At 31.8% G+C, this 20,170-nt stretch overlaps 1 protein-coding gene across 1 annotated transcript in view; it reads right to left on the bottom strand.

The window, feature by feature from the left end:
• Positions 1 to 20,170, bottom strand: part of LOC131845813 (G-protein coupled receptor Mth2-like) — a 73,505-nt gene that overhangs the window by 6,346 nt on the left and 46,989 nt on the right. Inside the window, exons 2-3 of the mRNA XM_059194940.1 lie at positions 2,836 to 3,050; positions 1,929 to 2,155 (exon numbers count right to left, since the gene is read on the bottom strand). Coding sequence (XP_059050923.1) covers positions 1,929 to 2,155; positions 2,836 to 3,050 — 442 coding nt within the window. The remainder of the gene's footprint in view (positions 1 to 1,928; positions 2,156 to 2,835; positions 3,051 to 20,170) is intronic.

The raw sequence follows: 20,170 nt of genomic DNA on the forward strand, positions 1-20,170 counted from the left end.
TTAATGCATTCTTGTGAATTGGAACGAGTGGCTAGTTTTAATATAAAAACCAAATTAATTAAATAATCATTGTCGAGGTATTTAGTACTTAATTTTACATCAGTCAAATTACGCAATGAAGATCAAAGTTACTTTTAAATAATTTCAGCAAATGTGTGTGTAAATTGTTTATTATTTAATAAATAAAGGTCAAAGTTGTTCATTTATACATACTTCTATATAATACTTTCGGTCACTTATACATGTAAATTATTAGTCACTATCCCTACCATCCTGTTCAGCTAGCTACTCCAATTAATAAAAACTGACAAGAACTTCAACTGGTAGAGCTAAACTGGATGAGTGGTATCGCGGGAGTCATATAATAACATGACGTTCATAGTCTGTCAGCTGGTTTGCTATTCCAATTACAAAAAAATCCTAATTATTTCTATTCAATTTATTGTATTCTCTTAATTATTTTAATATAGCATTTAACCCCTCATTCGTCCTAACAACTTATGTCCCTAAATATATCCAGATAAGCCAAAATGCATAGATAAATTACTCAACAAATTTATATATTAACTCTATTTTTCCTTATAAATATAGTGGATTTTACGCACTCCACTATCATTTCACTAATTGGATATCAAATTATTAGTTAACTATAAACTTCCTGAGTATGTGAACACACGAGCCCATGCTTCCTTTTAGCGTAAGACAACAAGAGCGTTAATCCATAACACAGATGAGAGCGTGTACGTAGCTAGAGGCAAGCGTTATTCATTCCCAAGCAGTAATAGAACAATTTCTTGTTATATGTAATTTACTTATTACAAGAAGAGAACTTAGGATTAGTATCTTCGTAGAACTACTCTAAACTCTTATATATAATTCACATTTTCTATACGACTATTATTATCCAGGCGAGTGCTTATTATATCAGCTGACTGCCAACATACAAAGGTTCTCAATTGGACGGAATATTCTTTGTGAATCTATTTTAAGCGTAGTTTTCGACAATTCCAAAATACATAGATTTCGATTATTCTTTTTGCTACCGATAAATATATTTTCATATAATATAGCATACTTTCTTCCATAGAAAAGTAACGAACCATTTGTTAGTTATAGTTTGTGTGGAACAAAAATGTTTTAAGTTTACTACTTCATTTTAACAAAAGATTTTGTCCATGTGTAATATTTGTCTATGGTATGTAAACATTTTATATCTACTTAATATTAGAATAAAATAGTGACGAACACCACACCTGCTTAAAAGTGATAACCATTGTCTATAAATATGAGACGATACTTTATACAATATTTATAACGCTGGCCATAGCCGGCCTCATGTAGTCCTATAACTACAGTACTAAGGGCTTGGGGTTCACACATTTATTTATCCAGCTCTATTTAATAGGAATTGTGACAGTTTTATCGGCCTGTTATATGAAATGAATCGTACCTACAGTCTTTTTTATAGAAATTGTTTATTTCTATTATTTATATATATATGAATGGTAATTACTACGATGAAGAATCTTTTGAAAGAATAACAATCGAATTTCTTGTGAATTGTGCTGAAAACTAAAAGAAACTACGTGAAGACCTGGCAGAGATATAACCGCCCGTTATAGTTATATACCGTCTGAACTACATAAATAAAGATTTGATGAAATTCAATTTTGGTTTTAATTTCATTATACATAAAAAACATAATTTCAGTTACAACCTGAAATAATGATTTTCTCTATGTTTCAGATTTTCGGACACCGAAATCCAAAAAGCAAAGACGGCGGCTCCCTAAAATTTAAAAATTCTTCATATATCATTGAATATATCAGTGTATACGTATTCTAAATATAAGTATTACTATTTCAAATCTAAGTTAAACTGTGTAAACCTTAATATGTAAATAGTGCATTTTATAATTAGAATCTTACCTATAGCATAAACGATCAGCGTGGTATTACCGCTGGATTCTGCAGCAGCAGTTGTAAAACAAACTAATGGTAATGTAACCCCGGCCGGATTAGATTCATTCCAAAATGTCTCCATACAAAACTCTCTGTTCCCAAGCAGTACTGGACTGCCATACGGAACGAAGAGTGAACCATTTACTAATAGGTAAAACTCGTCTACGCTTAACTTATCTGGTTCCAATCTATATCTGAAATTAAAAAAATATATTCATTCAGTAATTTCAATCTTTGATACATTTATCTATAAATGTATAAAATATTTTCATTATTTGAAAAAAATTAGTTCTTAATGGAATTCTAAGAACATCACATTTATTACAATAACAAGGAAATACAACTGTTGTTATGATAATAACCCAGTATTGTCTCACTATTAGACATACAGCTTTCCACATAACCAAGCACAACTATTCTAGCTTGCTATAATGAACACGCCAGAATTTGTTTTCTTACTTCCCCTCTTCGCTATTACGATATTTTGGGGATAAAAAAGATTGGTAATGTACTGTGTTGCTTGTTAGAAAATTCGCTATGTTCATTGATTTAAAATTTGAAGACACTAAAAGTTATTTTCATCCAATACTAATAACTAAAATTCATTTTCTGTTGCATAATTGAAATTATTAATATTATAAACGCGAAAGTTTGTGAGTATGGATGCATATTTTTACTCTTTTACTCAAAAAGTACTAAACGGATTATGATGAGACTTACATACAGCAACATAGCTTATACATCAGAATAACATACAAATTTCACTTGGGCGAAACCAAAGGCACAGCTATTTATATCATAAATATTTAAATTCGGAATTTTGATAATTAAAACTTGGACGTTAATTAAAAAACAGTTACATGTTCACAAAGACCTGTCGTAGGTGCAGGGATTGCCGACGATTGTCTCGTATACATTCGTATCGAAACTCCACATGAAGGATTCGTTGGATTTATAGAATAGAGGCTGGAAGGTCAACGTGGTCCTTGAACACACCGACTTCAGAGTGCCATCTGACTGTAATATTGAACTGATGTTCTGGCCGCTTGCGCAGCATTTGGGCACTACGGGAAGCTTTGCCTCTTCTTCCTGGTAAAAAAAGAGAAAAGGATATTTAGAATTGATTGAAATTAAAGATTTAAAAAAGCAATATTTATTGTTAGTATCATTATAGTTCATATAGTCATAACGTAATATATATAGTGTAATTTTGTAGTCTAATTTAAAATTCTAATCGAATATGTAGATTTATTTTGTCTGAGTACAGTAAAAGTAAATCAGTTACACGTTATTGTTATCACTAAATATAATATGTTATTATTTTATTATACTTGTTTTAAATTAATTGCTTTGGACAGATACGTACCAGAGACCATAGTTAAGGGAGTATACTAACCCTTTTAAGAACTCACTGGAAAATTGCCATGTTAACTTCCTTATAATATGTCTCTCAGTCAAATAATATTATTTACGAAATGTGATATGTGTTTTAGAAACTATGCATAAACAGCTAAACCTACAAAAAAGCTTTAATCATAACCCTCCTCTGATTTATGTCACGTTCGACAGTGGTGTAACACAAATTCCTTTAAATTGGGTTGAGCCCCATAAAGCCAATGTACAAGGTAAGGACAAGTTAATTATGGTTGTCATTCAAATGATGATAAATTGCACGGATCGTATGATGACAGTCTAATAAGAATTCAAAACGAGCATTTGAACTTTGACGTGTTCTAAAGAAATTTAAGTGGAGGTTAACTCGGTGTTTTCGGTTGGAATTGGTCACGTAAATGGTATTTATTAGTGTCATTTTATTCTTTTACGTCACTATTTTTCAGTTACCTACATTATGTTTTGATGTTATGTTTTTTGTTAAACAGTTTGCAACTTAGTACACAAATAAATTCAACCATATTATGAACTATTTTCAAAAATGCATTATAACAATATTCGTTCACGCTATTCGTCTGAATGGCTAAGCCTACTAAAATCAAATGTTGTGATGTTTATCTTCCAACGTGTCAAATGGCGATAGTTTTTATAATATTATAAATAAACTATATTATAAATAGTCTTATTCGTACCGCCATGAAGGTACCTCGCTTTGAGAGCTATGCTCCGTTTACGAGCATGATGCAAAGCAAATAGTACCTTACACTAGCATTATACCTTACTCAGGAATGCACACATAATATGCAATGTTGAGAAGCTTGCCCAAATTACAAGAAAATCGTATGTAACTTATAATATAGTGTGTACATAGGTTCGTATAGAATTAAACATACTTAATAAATATTTTGTTACAATACCTTCAATTGGTTACTATCTAAGGTTAATCTTTCTAAAGGGAGAGATAAGACAGTGAAATTAGAGGATATGGGGGCATAGCATCTCTATTATCTGGAATGTGAATCCATAAGTAGTCTAACGGGTTTCACACAATGAAGTGATGTCTATGCTGGTGTTATTATTATCACTTATCATCAAGTGTGCCATTATCGTGTTTGTCATTCCAGTACCCTACAAAATTAAATAGTAATCATAATAGTAATAATAATAATTATAATAAAACTCACTAGTGTTTGTCTCACTACAGATTTTATTATACGATGAGTTCCGTCACATTTATTATAGAATGACTGAGCATGTGCCATACTTTATATAGTAAGAAGATTATAACCGTATACTCTTTTGTAAGCATATTGTTTAAAAAAAATATAATAATAATTCAGTTGTTATTACTTCATTGTGCCTACTTCAAATAAAATAATTCACAATAAAATTAGTAGAATCAACTTAAAAGGTTAAAAACCATAATATCAGTTCGTAAAAACCTAAGACGTTCTTTAACATCATATCATCATACGCAAATAATATCATTTAATTAATGAGTTTGAATTCAAAGACAGAATTGGACTAACTCGGAAATCAACACAATCAACTGCAAAATGTATCATAAAATCAATAAGTATACCACGCAACACATTGAAAGAAATTCTAAATACTATAATATACTATCTAATAATAGGCACCTAGACAGTTAAGTACTACAAATCAGTATAAAATGCATGATACAACCATAGAATATACAATGAAACGAAGAAATCTGTCTATCAAATAATATAATGACGGATAATTACACAGTAACCGGTATAATACGTGAAAAACAGATTTAACACATGGCTTTACTCACATGATATGTCCATTTCAAACTACTTGTATCAAATTGCAAATTGCATTAAAAGCATTGCCGTCGGCTATAAAATCAAGCTTATAATTATAACATTAACGCTTACTAGATCTTTTAAATACTTAGTTGAACACAGTAAAAACCCAACGTGTAAATTTATTTTTACACATTTTAAATTGTGTTCTATTTATTATAACTACCACAGTATATATATAATAAGGATATTATTAATATTATATATATATTATATAACATATTTGTGACAGTGAGTTTTAGTTTATTTATTACCTATTATATCATGCATTAGGTAGTTATTTGTACACAGGTATCTCTGTCCCAAGGATTTTGATAACTTATGAAATATAAGTAATCTAAACTTATGTCTGTCAATGCCAATAATGAGAAAAAAGTCGCGGGTAAAAGTTTTAAGTAAAATTAAGTCATTAACATTCCGTTGTTACAACTACAATACACAGTCATTGCAAAACTGACACCACATTCCAGCAATTAAAATTGATTCCACATCCATTTATCAAAATCATCAGCTATGCCATTAGGTTTGCCGCTACGCAAAAAGCCGTAGGCAGATAGGCAGATTATATACACATATATTCACCTCTCGTAATGTCTCCGTAAATAAAAATACAAAAATGTGTTTTGTCATGTATTCATTACAACTATATTTATCGCAGTCACATACATACAATTACTTGATCACTTTCTGTACATGGAAAATATACTTGTATAAGAAAAAGTTACTAGCGTACTTTGTCTACATAATATAACCCAAAACGTTTTTTTGTGCACGCAATCTCGAAAACAGCTTAACTGACTGTGTGTTGTTAGTACTGTTTTGCACATTAGTAAAAAGAGCACTCAAGTCGGTTAAAATATATATGTTTTATTTCAATTGATTTATAAACAAAAAAGTTTTTAAGTATTGTTATACTGAAAACCACGACGTCTATATATCTAAATACGTACGTATAGATCATATAGTACCTTCCATTTTCTTACAGTAGCATAATTACAAACATTCAAGCATTTTGGAATCGTTCGACATTTGATACGGGCAATTTAATCCGAAGGTGCCGAAATTGGATGACTCCCACGAATGGTTTCGGCGTTTCCTGGTAATGCTTAGTATGTGGCACGAGGTGGCTCAGCCATCACAACTCTCATTACCAAGCGATCACGTCGCTAACAAGCCGCGTGACGGAATCACGCACAACCTTCCACACCGAGCTTTTACCGGTTATGGGATACAAAGTATATTCCATTTAAATTGCTTTTATCCTCGAGTTCGCGTTTGATATGCAGCCCGTCACGTCTTACCATGGGTGGGTTTATTTATCTTAGAAAAAAATGAGTCCGTATTTAGGTTACTATCTGTGTGAAGATTCTATGCTGATAATGTAATATATATTCATCTATAATTGTCATATTTTTTATTCAGATTACTGAAATCAACGTTTTCTGTTATTTCTATCCGGACAAACAAGGACTAATATAATATTTATAATGATATATAATATAATATAAATAATATTTATATGAGACCTCACAGGTTTCATTGATTACAAAAAGAACCATCGCAATCCTTTTCAAATGTAATACTGATAAGATATTGCGTAACGTCTCTACAAAGTACTAATCTAAAAATAAGTTACTATCGAATCGAGGATATCTTCCTTTCATTTCCATATAAAAATATGGAAATGAACTACGAAGATCAAACTACGTTTTCATATCAAGCAGTATGTAACATAATAATGTACTATAATACCAATCCATCAATTTGTCATTGGCCAAGAATGCATTTTTTTTTATCTTCTACACCTGCTTTAGAAATAATCAATAATAATCAATTTTCATTTGCACCTCATAAAGACTTTGAGAACATATAATCCCCCAATATGTGATTATTATTATTTTTTATTAGTATTATTGTACTAATAACAGCTTACAGTATGACAAAAAGGATTAAACATGTTTTTAATAATTTATCATAACCACTTATCAATTATTCAGAAATCAGTCTGCAATACATTCCAATTTCATTACCTAATATTTCACATACATACTATATGTGTGAGATATATACTCTCACATATAACATACACTATTATATTATAATCCTACCATTATTTATTATACTTACACGGGCATGATCGCAAACATGTTATGTTATAAAACTTAACTACTGATAAAAATATGAAAACTGCCTTTAAATAATCAATCATTCATTTTCAAAAATCGCTCATATGAATTGTAACACATATAGATTATTACTGTCTAAAAAATACTATCCTATATATAAAATTCTGGTGTCACAATTTTAGTTACCATACTCCTCCGAAACGGCTTGACCGATTTTTATGAAATTTTATATGCAAATTAAGTAAGTCGGTGAATAAATTTTTCATACCCCTAAATTATAAGGGTTCTCCAGCTCAAATATTTTATTTTTAGTATTTGGATAATGTGTATTTTTTTATAATATGGCAATACTAAAATACATACCCTATATTTTCACCCTTTATCACCAACCCATATTTTTAATAGCGATTTTAATTTATGGCATTTAATTTATAGCAAAATAACGTTTGGGTGTCAGCTAGTTATTAAAAAAATAAATTAAAACTTTATTATTGTAATTAGGGAAGATTTATCTAATGTTATGTGTAAATTTCTGCAATGTAAAATAATTAATCATGTATATCTGACATACATGATTAATTCTTTTACATTATATAATTTTTATGTTGGAATCTGTAATTTGCTTATTATACTTATATTTATAACTTATCTAGGTACGTAACAGACCTTTCAATTATTGTATAGATACTGTAACAACAAAGGTTCCTTTCCTTATAACTATACATGGTAGATGCGTAACTAAAGTGAGAGATCACGTTGTTTACCCTCCATTTTGTGGTTCCGAGAGTAAACAAACGGTACAGTAAGTATCACACTGGTTTGTTTGCTCTATCAATTGAATGAATTTTGGCCCCACAGCTTCAATAGCTTTAACTGATTATATCGAAGTAACCGTAGCAACATTGTTAAATGTAGAACAATTGATTCAATAAAATCAATAAAGCTTTTGAAAATGTGCGGGGTATTATAATTATAGGAAAAGATTCTTCACCTCTTCTCTATTCTTTTACATTTCGTTTTTGGCGCATTAACATATGTATATTATATTTACGTTAACTTGACTACTCTATAACTGAATCGATAGGATAACAAAAAATGAAATGTGCATTAGTGGCAAAAATAAAGTAAATGAATTATTTAGACTTTGATATGTTATAGCTATAGACCAATTTTCATATTTAGATAAAATATCAAAGCATAAATACCAATACAATAACAATACAATACCAGTTGAAATTATAATAAATAGTTTGCAGCAAAAATGAAAGTATAACATATTTATATTCCGTTTTAATATAAAAGATAGTTTAATAGTTACTTAATAAATAGTAATATTAACCGTGGACAGTTCACACAGCGCTATCTAACTACCTTGAGACTAGAACCCGCTATCACTGGAAATAAGGCAGTGTGCTAAACTGCTAGACCATTGTCAAAAAATTTAGAAAGTACTATCTAGAATGGTAAACTTTACAGAAATATTACTAAAAATTCGCATTGAATTATGTTATCAATATTAATCTTATCGACTAGGTGGGTTTCTTGTTGTCACACCCATTTGTCGTTAATGTTTTAACATTTTATTATGCTTACACATATGATCAACTTAAGTATATATTTAATAAATATACTCACTTTGTATACCCTTAGTATTGATACTGTATATCATCACATTTTGTATCCAAAGTGGAACAAAAAAGACGAGTAATTCTACGCACAATATCTCTCTCGTTTCACATTTAGTCTACTGTCAGTACACTTATTAGTTGACTTGGTTTATACTTCTATATGTATGATATGTTATAATTTTATATCAAAGTTATTAAATCTAACAAAACAAATACTTAGTTTCGTTTAGCTTTATTGGAGATAAAAATTAATTTAATAACTTAACATGCATTCTTCAACAATTTCAAATTAATTTTATTGATTTAATTAAAAATTATATGTACTAAATGTAACAAAATTAATACAGTCTTTGTAAAAGACGACTCAGTCACACTTGAACTATGAAAGATTGTTTTCGGTATAATAAATTATCTCAATGAGTCTGCTAATTACATTATGTACCTTACAAATACAGTAGTGTAGATTTCTTTTCAAAAAAATTGTTTTATCTCATAATTAGATAAGTTAGTAATCAAAATAATATCTGTAGTATTGAAAGTAATCATCCAGAGTCACATTCACAGATTCGAATTGATAAGGAACTCTATGTTTTGTTGAATATTATTATTATGTACGAAAATTTGAGCAACAACGTTTAGTAATAAATTTTATATATCGGTACATGAAGATACTACGATAACATAAATATGTATAGGACGTACTCTCAATTCATTTTCATACCGCTTCACTCGGAATTTATTTACTTATAAGATAACATTTTTCCCCAGATATTGATATTAAACATTCCGATTACCAACTTCAAAAAGAAAGAGGTACTTAAATGGATATGGTATTATATCTTACTCACTCATTATATCTATCTCACGCGTGTGGTGTCGCTGTAAGAATAGCACCACCCCCTCTCTTCCCGTGGGTGTCGTAAAAGGCGACTAAGGGATTCATCGACCAGTGGACGGGCAGCAGCGTCCTACTGAGTACCTACCATCATACTGCGATCGCCAACCCGCATGCCAAGCGTGGCGATTATGGCAATATCCCCCCAAATGAATTTACACCCAAGGCCCCGGCCCCCAGTCCCCGGCGGCCCCGCTAGTCTTGACCATGGTAGCGGTCATGGAAACGGCGGGGCAGGGGGTGCGAAGAATCTCCGGGTAAGACCAGGCTACCACAAACGACGACCACTGGCCCTGGCAACATACAACGTTCAAACACTGCGGACCGACGAAAAGTTAATTGAACTGGAGGAAGAGTTGAGCAGATTGCACTGGCATGTCGTGGGATTATCTGAAGTCCGAAGAAAGGGGGAGGACTCGATAGTCCTGAAATCCGGCAATCTGCTTTACTTCCGGGAGGGCGATCAACTGTCCCAAGGCGGTGTCGGGTTCCTCGTCCACAAGTCCCTTGTGAATAATGTTATCAAGGTCGAGAGCGTGTCGACTAGGGTAGCGTACCTGATACTCAGAATTACCAAACGGTATTCATTGAAGGTCATCCAAGTGTACGCTCCAACTTCGACGCACTCCGACGATGAGGTTGAGGCTATGTATGAGGATATCTCCAGAGCCATACATAGTACAAAGACTCATTATAACGTTGTCATGGGGGACTTTAACGCAAAATTGGGCAAACGAAGCGGTGATGAGCTGAGAGTGGGGCAATTTGGTATCGGTGATCGGAACTTCCGAGGTCAAATGCTGGCCGACTTCATGGAGAAGGAGAACCTCTTTATGATGAACTCCTTCTTCAGGAAGCCGGAACACCGGAAATGGACGTGGATTATCCCGATGGTGCCACAAAAAACGAGATAGATTTCATCTTGTCAACGAGAAGACAGATTTTCAATGATGTCTCTGTGATCAATGCCGTCAAAATTGGAAGTGATCACCGGATTGTAAGAGGCACATTGAATCTGAATCTGAAACTCGAACGATCCCGACTGATGAAATCTACGCTCCGCCCTACACCTATTAGCTTTCAGCTAGAATTGCAAAACCGTTTCGAAAGCCTTGGTGACTGCGTTGACGTGGACGATTACAACAACAGGTTCGTGGAAACTGTCCGTGCGGCTGGGTCTAAGCACTTCAAAACCCGCCGCGCAGAAAGAACCGGAAAAATATCTATCTCTACCCTCAAATTGATGGATGAAAGGCGAAGTATGGTCCTGCAGTCTCCGACTGACGCTTCTCAGTATCGGCAACTTAGCAGGCAGATCTCTAAGTCCTTAATGACTTACGCCACTTTAACACAAATTGTGTAAAGGAGGCTATTGAGAGAAACAAGGGCTCAAAAGTCTTTAACAGGGATCTGGCTGCCGGACAGAGCCAGCTGACGCGACTTAAGACGGATGACGGCAGGATCGTTTCGTCTAAACCCGAACTTTTGAGGGAAATTGAGAAGTTCTATGGACAGTTATACACGACAACACGGGCACCTGTTAACAACACGGCGAAGGACCCTAGAGCCAAATTAACCCGACACTATACCGAAGATATCCCGGACGTCAGCCTGTACGAGATTGGTATGGCTCTTAAACAACTTAAAAACAACAAGGCGCCGGGCGATGATGGAGTTACTGCTGAGCTTCTGAGGGCTGGAGGTAGACCTGTTCTACGAATCCTCCAGAAGCTATTCAACTCCGTCATCCTCGAAGGCAAAACGCCTCAAGCATGGCAAAGGGGTGTGGTGGTTCTGTTCTTCAAGAAGGGAGACAAATCGCTTCTGAAGAATTTCAGACCCGTAACACTGCTGAGCCATGTTTATAAGTTGTTTTCGAGAGTCATCACGAATCGTCTCGCGCGCAGGTTTGACGACTTCCAGCCTCCCGAACAAGCCGGGTTCCGAAAAGGCTTCAGTACCATAGACCACATTCATACGCTGCGGCAGGTAATTCAGAAGACCGAAGAATACAACCTGCCACTTTGCTTGGCGTTTGTGGACTATGAAAAAGCCTTTGATTCGATCGAGACGTGGGCTGTGCTACAGTCTCTCCAGCGGTGCCAAATTGACTATCGATATATCGAAGCGTTGAAATGTTTGTATGAAAACGCCACTATGACCAGAATTCGAAGCCTATCCAACTGCAGCGAGGTGTCAGACAAGGCGATGTCATATCGCCAAAGCTGTTTACCGCTGCGTTGGAAGATGTCTTCAAGCTTCTGGACTGGAGCGGGCTGGGCATCAACATTAACGGCGAGTACATCAATCACCTTCGATTTGCCGACGATATCGTGGTCATGGCTGAGACCCTGGAAGACCTTAGCAAAATGCTCGAAGACCTCAGTAGAGTCTCACAAGGAGTAGGTCTTAAAATGAACATGGACAAGACGAAAATTATGTCAAACGTCCATGTCGTACCTGCTCCCGTAAAAATCGGAGATTCTACACTCGAAATTGTCGATCACTACGTATACTTAGGGCAAACTATCCAGCTAGGTAGATCCAATTTCGAGAAAGAGGTCAATCGTCGAATCCAACTCCGATGGGCAGCGTTCGAGAAGCTCCGATATATCTTTTCGTCCAAATTTCCGCAGTGTCTCAAGACGAAGGTTTACGACCAATGTGTGTTGCCAGTGATGACTTACGGAACAGAGACGTGGTCGCTAACTATGGCCCCATCAACAAGCTCAGAGTCACTCAGAGGGCAATGGAGAGGGCTATGCTCGGAGTTTCTCTGCGTTGAGGAGATCCGCAGAAGAACCAGAGTGACCGACATAGCCTGAAGAATTGCGACTTTGAAGTGGCAATGGGCAGGGCATATAGCTGGTCAAGATCGCGGGAAGGCATTGGATGCGAGCAGCGCAGGACCGATCGTCGTGGAGATCTTTGGGGGAGGCCTATGTCCAGCAGTGGACGTCTTCCGGGCTGCGATGATGATGATGATGATTATATCTTACGGTCTTCGACGATTATTTATTCCGTAAACATCCTATATAAAAATTGACATGGAAATTCAAATTTGCACTCTGTTTTGTTTGTGAACATTATTAAAACTATGTAATTTTAACACATTCTCTACAAACTTATTTTTACATATTTCCAAGTATTGGTCAGTGTTTATTTTTTATGGATAAGCTTATTAGGAGAATGATAAATAATAAAGTCAGTGTACCTCAGTGTACTAATATATAAGTATATCTTTTATACAACAATATTTTTACGCAAAAAATTAATATAAAAAGCTCCGTTTATTAGTTTCGTCACTTTTTTATCAACTAATACACGTCACGGTAAATAACACTGTTCAACAAATCGCACCGTTCCGAATATTTGTATTCCAATTTCCGCATTTCTTCGAACTTGGATATCAGTCATAGATACTAGGAAATTTCATATTTATTTCTAGTATGACATATAAAATTTATATTATGCCTATTATTATTAACCTAATGGAGTGACGTTTACAAATGACGTGTTTAATTCTCACGAGTTGAATACAAATACATGTCTTCGAGATGTTAGTTATTGTCAAGTAGCGACATCATCCTGATAGATTGTACAGTACATAGAGTTCTTCTTTTTCACTTTCTAAACTTAATTTTTTTTGTTTAGTTATTAATGTAATGTTTCAAATGTAAAATTAATACTCCTAATTACTATACAACTATATTCAAAGTAATAAGGTTTCAACTGTATCCATACAAATTATTTAAATGGAAAAGTGTACTTATCAGTCTGACTATTTCATTATTTGTTACCTTTTCACGTCTAAACAGATGAATGGACTTTAATAAAATATGGCGTGTAGATAGATTGTATCCCGAGGACGGACATATCTTTTATTTCCAAAAAGCAATTAGAAATTAAATAAAAACAATATCAGTACAAAATAAATGTATAATATTGCATATTATTAATTAAAAGTATTTATTCATTTTCTGATAAAAATAACAACATTAAAATCATAGCTTGGAATATAGGACTTTGAGCAACTAATAGTATGATCCAAGACAATAAGACTGGATCCAATTTAGAAGTTTCTCTCCTATATCTACCCGACTGAAAATCCAGACAATCCAATTTCTATGTTATGGAATTCATTGGTACAGTTTAATAATATTATTAGATACCATACTGTCACCCGTCCGTTATTTCTAACAATTACTATTGTAATATATCTATGGAAAATTCAGTTTGCTATTAAATGGTTCGATTTTACAGTAATATAGGATAGTTATATTTTCTCAATACTTAGATATATCCATACGACGTAAATTAAGTTTGTAAACCGATTGAAATAAAACAAACAAAAGTTTACAACAAAAATACATTTGTAGAAACCGCTCTAAAATGAATTTGTCAGTTCTAAGATAGCGAAAAATCTTACAATCATTTTTTAATTTCTCATAATGTCCCCGATTAATAGATTTTCTCACATATGTATCAAATAGATTAGACTTCAGTTACATTTTTATTACATGTATGGATGTAGTAGTAGTAGTAGGAAATGTCAATATTCAATAACGAAGTCAATTATAATGAGATTATAAAAAGTATATATATGGCATGAGGACGTAAATAAAAATTAATACAATTTTAATTTATCAAATTTAAAATGTTAATATATAGTAGTTTCAAGAATAGCTAATAAAGTACGATAATGATATAAAGTAAAATATTAAATTTTGTTGTTTTTTTCAACTTTTACATAATTCTAGAAACGATAAATAGGAATTAATTCTAATAGCGGGCGCTACACAAAATAAGTTTTAGAACCATTGTACTGAAATAACTTGAGCCACTTTGTATGACGAAGTACCTGCGACAGTGTAATAGAAAGTAAATATTTGTCGACGATCGCGTTGAGAAAAGACGCTCGATAGAAATTGGATTTTACTACATTTCAGCTGTTTTATAAAGTATATACATCTCTAAATATAGCACAAAACAAAATCGCTATCCCCAACTGTTATTATTTTCCTCTAATGTACGAAAGAAAATTTGGTATGAGTATTACTTACATATTTTTACGGAAGGTTGGTCAACATTTATATATACCAGTGTATATAAATATAATATTAACCTTATACTTTTTAAACGATTATGTTTGTTAATTTTTATAAATCTTATAAAGTAATAACAAAAATGTTTAATCATTTTTGTGCATACTTTCTATTTAGAACTTAATTTAATTAGAATCTGATTTTAATAATAACTATAGATATTGTCAAAAACAGATTCCTGTAAAATACTAAATTTAAATTCCCTATCATTTGTATGTGACAAAATTAATTCGGTGTTTCAATAAGTAATTAAAGGTATACTTACTTTTCGGATACATCTAATAAATAATAAAATAGGAATAAACGCTAATAAATAAAATGTAAAAAGAATTGAATATCAATTTTAAAGCTGCGTAAAAGTTATACATATTCGCTTCTACATAAACATCGCTCCAAATAGATCTAAATGAAGCCAAACTACGAGAAAACCGTACAAAAACATGTCACAGCACGTTAAACAACAAAAGGATTTTCTTTTATTAGCATCAGACAACATTATCTCCACTCTGAGCTAATATATCGTTAACCGTTTCTGCAGGAGACAACCGGGTTCCGTACTTAACAATATTTATTTCTACACTAGGGGCAGTATTTTTTTTTGGAGAAAATGCTCATATTAACTGAATCCTATCTCGAGAGAATGAATGTGTTGCGCTGAGGCCTCAGAGCAATCTCTTTAAGTGGTATCCTTTGAGATGAGAGTCTTATCGGGGTTTATTAGTTATTTATTCTCACATAGAGCCCAAGGTCCCACGAAATTGTCCTTCATGTAAATTTCATTGTTTTCCTGGCAATACACAGCAGGTTGTACGGTCAATGTATTATTAAAATATACACCTGTATGTATCTGTCATCACCACCTGTTAAGGAAAACTCACATTTAATAAGTTCTTCTGAGACAAATTAGATAATCTATGACTGACTTTTTACTAATATAAATATTTATTCAATTGTATAACCTTCCACGTTATGTTTGTATCTTAAATATTATTATGATAAGATAAAAATATTGTTGTCAAGCGATTTGGGTATTGAACCTTGAATTTCACGGTTAATTTCTCGAGTTAAGCCTAAAATATCTACTTTTATTTATTGTCTACTGTACAATTACTATATTTATTTACTATAGGATATCATATCCAAATATTTGTATTTCTAAAAATTATACATATGTAATATAATCATAATACATTACATATATAAATATTTCTAAAATTGTGGTAGTAATGTATTAATAAGTCTATTTATAAATGCTTTCTATTACGATTGGTATTTTATCTTGTACTTACATCCACATATCATATTCATCTTTCTTATCTATTATATTTTCACCTCGAATCGATTATGTATATATAGATATATTTCAAGGAGAAAATAGATAACTTTATTAGATTGGTAATTCCTTACACCATACCTATATAAGTTACATGATTTTTTAGCCAATGGAGGATTCATTTGTGAATCGAAATCATTGCACAAAACGTTTCTTAAAAATGATGATGCTTCCTTTTACAATAAATTTTGAAAAATGGAATCTTTTTTAAAAATATAAGTTATATTAAAACTACTTAGAATATATACTATTGAAATAATTAGATACTATTTAGTTATTCTTATTAACAAAATTGTATTTCAAAAACCCTAAATGTGTTTTTTGACATAAATTTTGTTTTCAACTTACTATTCGTACTTCTTCTCACTAAAACGTGCTATTTATTCTTTCGGTATTTTGTATTTAAATTAATAATCCACTTGTTTTAACTCGCAAAGCTTTCTATGAGTAAAATTTGTTTTAAATAGTTAAACGCTTTTTTTCTATTTATACATTATAAACAAATAAATCTACACGAATCAAATCTTTCCTTATTCATAATATATTATTATAAAGATATTTGACGTTAGCGTTTCGTAAATCGCGTCGTGTAATTCGTCCTACAAAGGGTTCCCATAAAGCCTGTATTTAATAGCGTGTAGGGCTTATCTAGCGACATGACGAGCGAGATATCGATGCGCCCGCGACGACGACAGTAGCTCGCTGGTGACAGCCCTAGATAAGATACACCCACATAAGCCTGCTGCGTGCCAGTTTATAAATTAGGGGTCTCGACACTGTCGTATTTTTATTAAGACGTTTAATAATGTTGTTTTACATGATAAGCATTTCTTTTGACTTAATATTGTATGCGTATCTAAGTTTTGATTTTTCTTAACAATATGTTCTCATGTTAGCGAAATATGTAAAAAAATTACTTTAAAACGACTTTGTCATAAAGCAATTACAAAAAAAATTACTTTGTCACAAAGCAATTACAAATATTTGGGTTGCATTATTTGATGCTTATTATTTTATTTATTTTATAGTTTAGTGTTTATTTTGTTCTGGCTAGACATTGCGTCAAAGATTTATGAATAGATAGATGCAAGCATCCAAAATGCATTACCCTCCTTTCTTCGGTAATTAAGTAAAAATTGTCGCCGCTTTGACTCATAAATATTAATGGTTTAATGACTCTCGTGTGATGTCATTACGATAATACAGTTAAATTACTTAATGGTGAAAGATTAGGAGTGTTATAGGGAAATTAATTGTCTACTACCATTCATACAACAGAAGGTGTTGTTACCCCTTAATATTGCACAAATTTCGCGTGACTTTACACAATTTATGGTATCACCTTTTTAATGTTACACATCAAGGGATTAATTTATAAAAACAGTAAAATAGTATGTTTCTAAGTAGAACCCTGAATACCAATTTCTATTTTTCAATATTTAATATCTATATGTTGATACTATTACTCTCGTTATCTATCTATCTCTATGTTGATACAAATACTCTCGTTACTCCTTTTTTTACTCTATAGTTTAGATTTTTGAATGCCTATATTATTATTCAATTTATTTCTATGAAAATTCGTGAAAATTTGTTCAGCTTTAGTCATTAAAAGGAAACAGAGGATACAGTTATATTGGCATTTATAAAATTTCCATTCAGAAAATTCACATCATTGTTGCATTGTATATTTTTATAATTTATAGTAATATAATGCAACACAATACTCTATAATCGATAAATATTTGTATCATTACTCATTTTAGATTAAATATGTTGTTACATCATAAAAATACATTTAATATCTAGCACATTAATCTAAATACATATACGCAAGATTATACAGGCATGTTCTACTATAATAATATTATTAGAGATAATACCATAAGTCTAATTGTTTACATAGAATAATAATCTCAAATTAATTCACACAGTGCCATCTAGACCCAAGTTAAGTTAGCTAAAGCTTGCGTTATGGGTGAGTACCCATAACCCAAGCTTTAATTAAAATAAATTTATTTTATATATATAAAATAAGCAATAGAAAATACATACGTATTATAAATATACATAACTTATGCGATCTACGCTAACCATGGAGATTGTTAATTATCTTAAGGCAAACTATTTTATGGAAAAATCCTAAAAACAGTTATGCTCTAAACTCAATGCAAAAAACTACATTGCAACCATATTTCTTACTATATTATTGTTATCCAGTTTCAAATTTTCTTTGAAATATCCAATATTTTCTGTATTAAATTATTCCGTCCATATTAGTTATAGTGGATAAAAACTCAAAATAATAATAGTATTATTTTGAGTGAAATGATAAAAGATGGTATATATAGATATACCATCTTTTGTCATTTCAACATTTTCAGAAAGCTACATGGATTATATTTCATATGAGCAACATCATGGGATATCCACTGTCTTTTATATAGAAATAACATTAAACATATATTAAGCAGAAATGGTGTATATACCTACATTCCAGTAAAGTAGAAATTGTTATCATAAACGCACCTGATTAAATATATAAAACTTCACTTTTGTGTAAATGTCTATTTATTTGATATCTGCGAAAAATAGGGTTAGTCTTGTTATTTATCGAGAGCCGAGAAAACTATAACTAAAATGTCAGTAAAGTAAACGTAAGCAACCCTAACTAACGAGGTCTATTTATACCCTCTACACGTCAAGACCCGACCGGTAAATAAATAAGCGAAACCCCAAGAGATATGTCGGTTACTTTGAACGAAGTAACATTTTAAGTTTTGACATTCACTTTCGTTGATAAAGATGTAAATACAAAGTAACATCTTACAAAGTGACTGAGGAATATCGACAGGGCACGCACGCTATTTCGCGAACATACAGTACATATACAACTATTGTAAAATACAATCTAGAAAATATTGTAAATCCATAATAAGTATTTTTTGTGAATTTTTGCTTCCAAACAGAAGCTGTCGCTTATAAAAAATATTATAATAATTTTAGTTGCTTAAAATGTCTGACATTCATAAATGCTTTTGGGTTAGTATTTGAAAAAACATATCTGTAACTATTTCATTAATAAAAACATTAAACTATTGATTTAGAGAAGGCTAATAGGCTAAAACACGTCGAATTAAGATATTCCAGTATTTTTGGAGTGAGTTAAACATTGAGGTAATATTAATATAATATTTTAATAGAATAAATGGGAATTTATTCAAATAAAATTAAACAAAAACTGTACTTTTAAAAACGAAAAGAATGGTTCCGTACTTCAGTTATTAATTTCTTCTGAAAACGTTCTATAAATAAATGTAAACTGTAAAGAAATATTTTTGAAATGAAAATTGTGAAAGCACTAACAAAATTAATTATAAGTTTGTTCCTCCGGATATTTTGAAGAAGCAGCTATGTGACCTGCCTTTGTCTGGCTTTTGCCAAATAGCGCTCATAATCAACAGCGATCGGCATAAAGAGGATTTGCCTTAAGAGAAACCTGATCCTGCGTGATCGCTGGAAGCCCTAACCATTTCGTGTAATTCGAAGGGAATTTGTATGGAAAAAACGACCAACAATGTATGTACCCAATTAAAACAAGAAGTAATTAAAAAGCTTAGTATACAAGGTTTAGAGGAATAAACTTAGTAAATCCAATGTTACTTTCTTTAGCTATTATAATAAGACCAGTAAGTTCAGTTTTACAAATTGGTACTAACTTATTATAAGTACTTGTAAATAATTAGTGACTTAAAAAAATAGGAGTACCTATTATAATCTTGTTATATAATTTATAATACGAGTATACTTTATTTTTGTATTTATATTTATATATTATACAATTTCGTATTTACATATTGGTTAGTCTGTTTAGATTTTAATTTATCTTCAACATGCT

The sequence above is a fragment of the Achroia grisella genome, unplaced genomic scaffold (assembly GCF_030625045.1).
Source record: "Achroia grisella isolate CSIRO2021 unplaced genomic scaffold, CSIRO_AGI_Agris_v1 utg109, whole genome shotgun sequence".
NCBI classification, from domain to species: Eukaryota; Metazoa; Arthropoda; class Insecta; order Lepidoptera; family Pyralidae; genus Achroia; species Achroia grisella.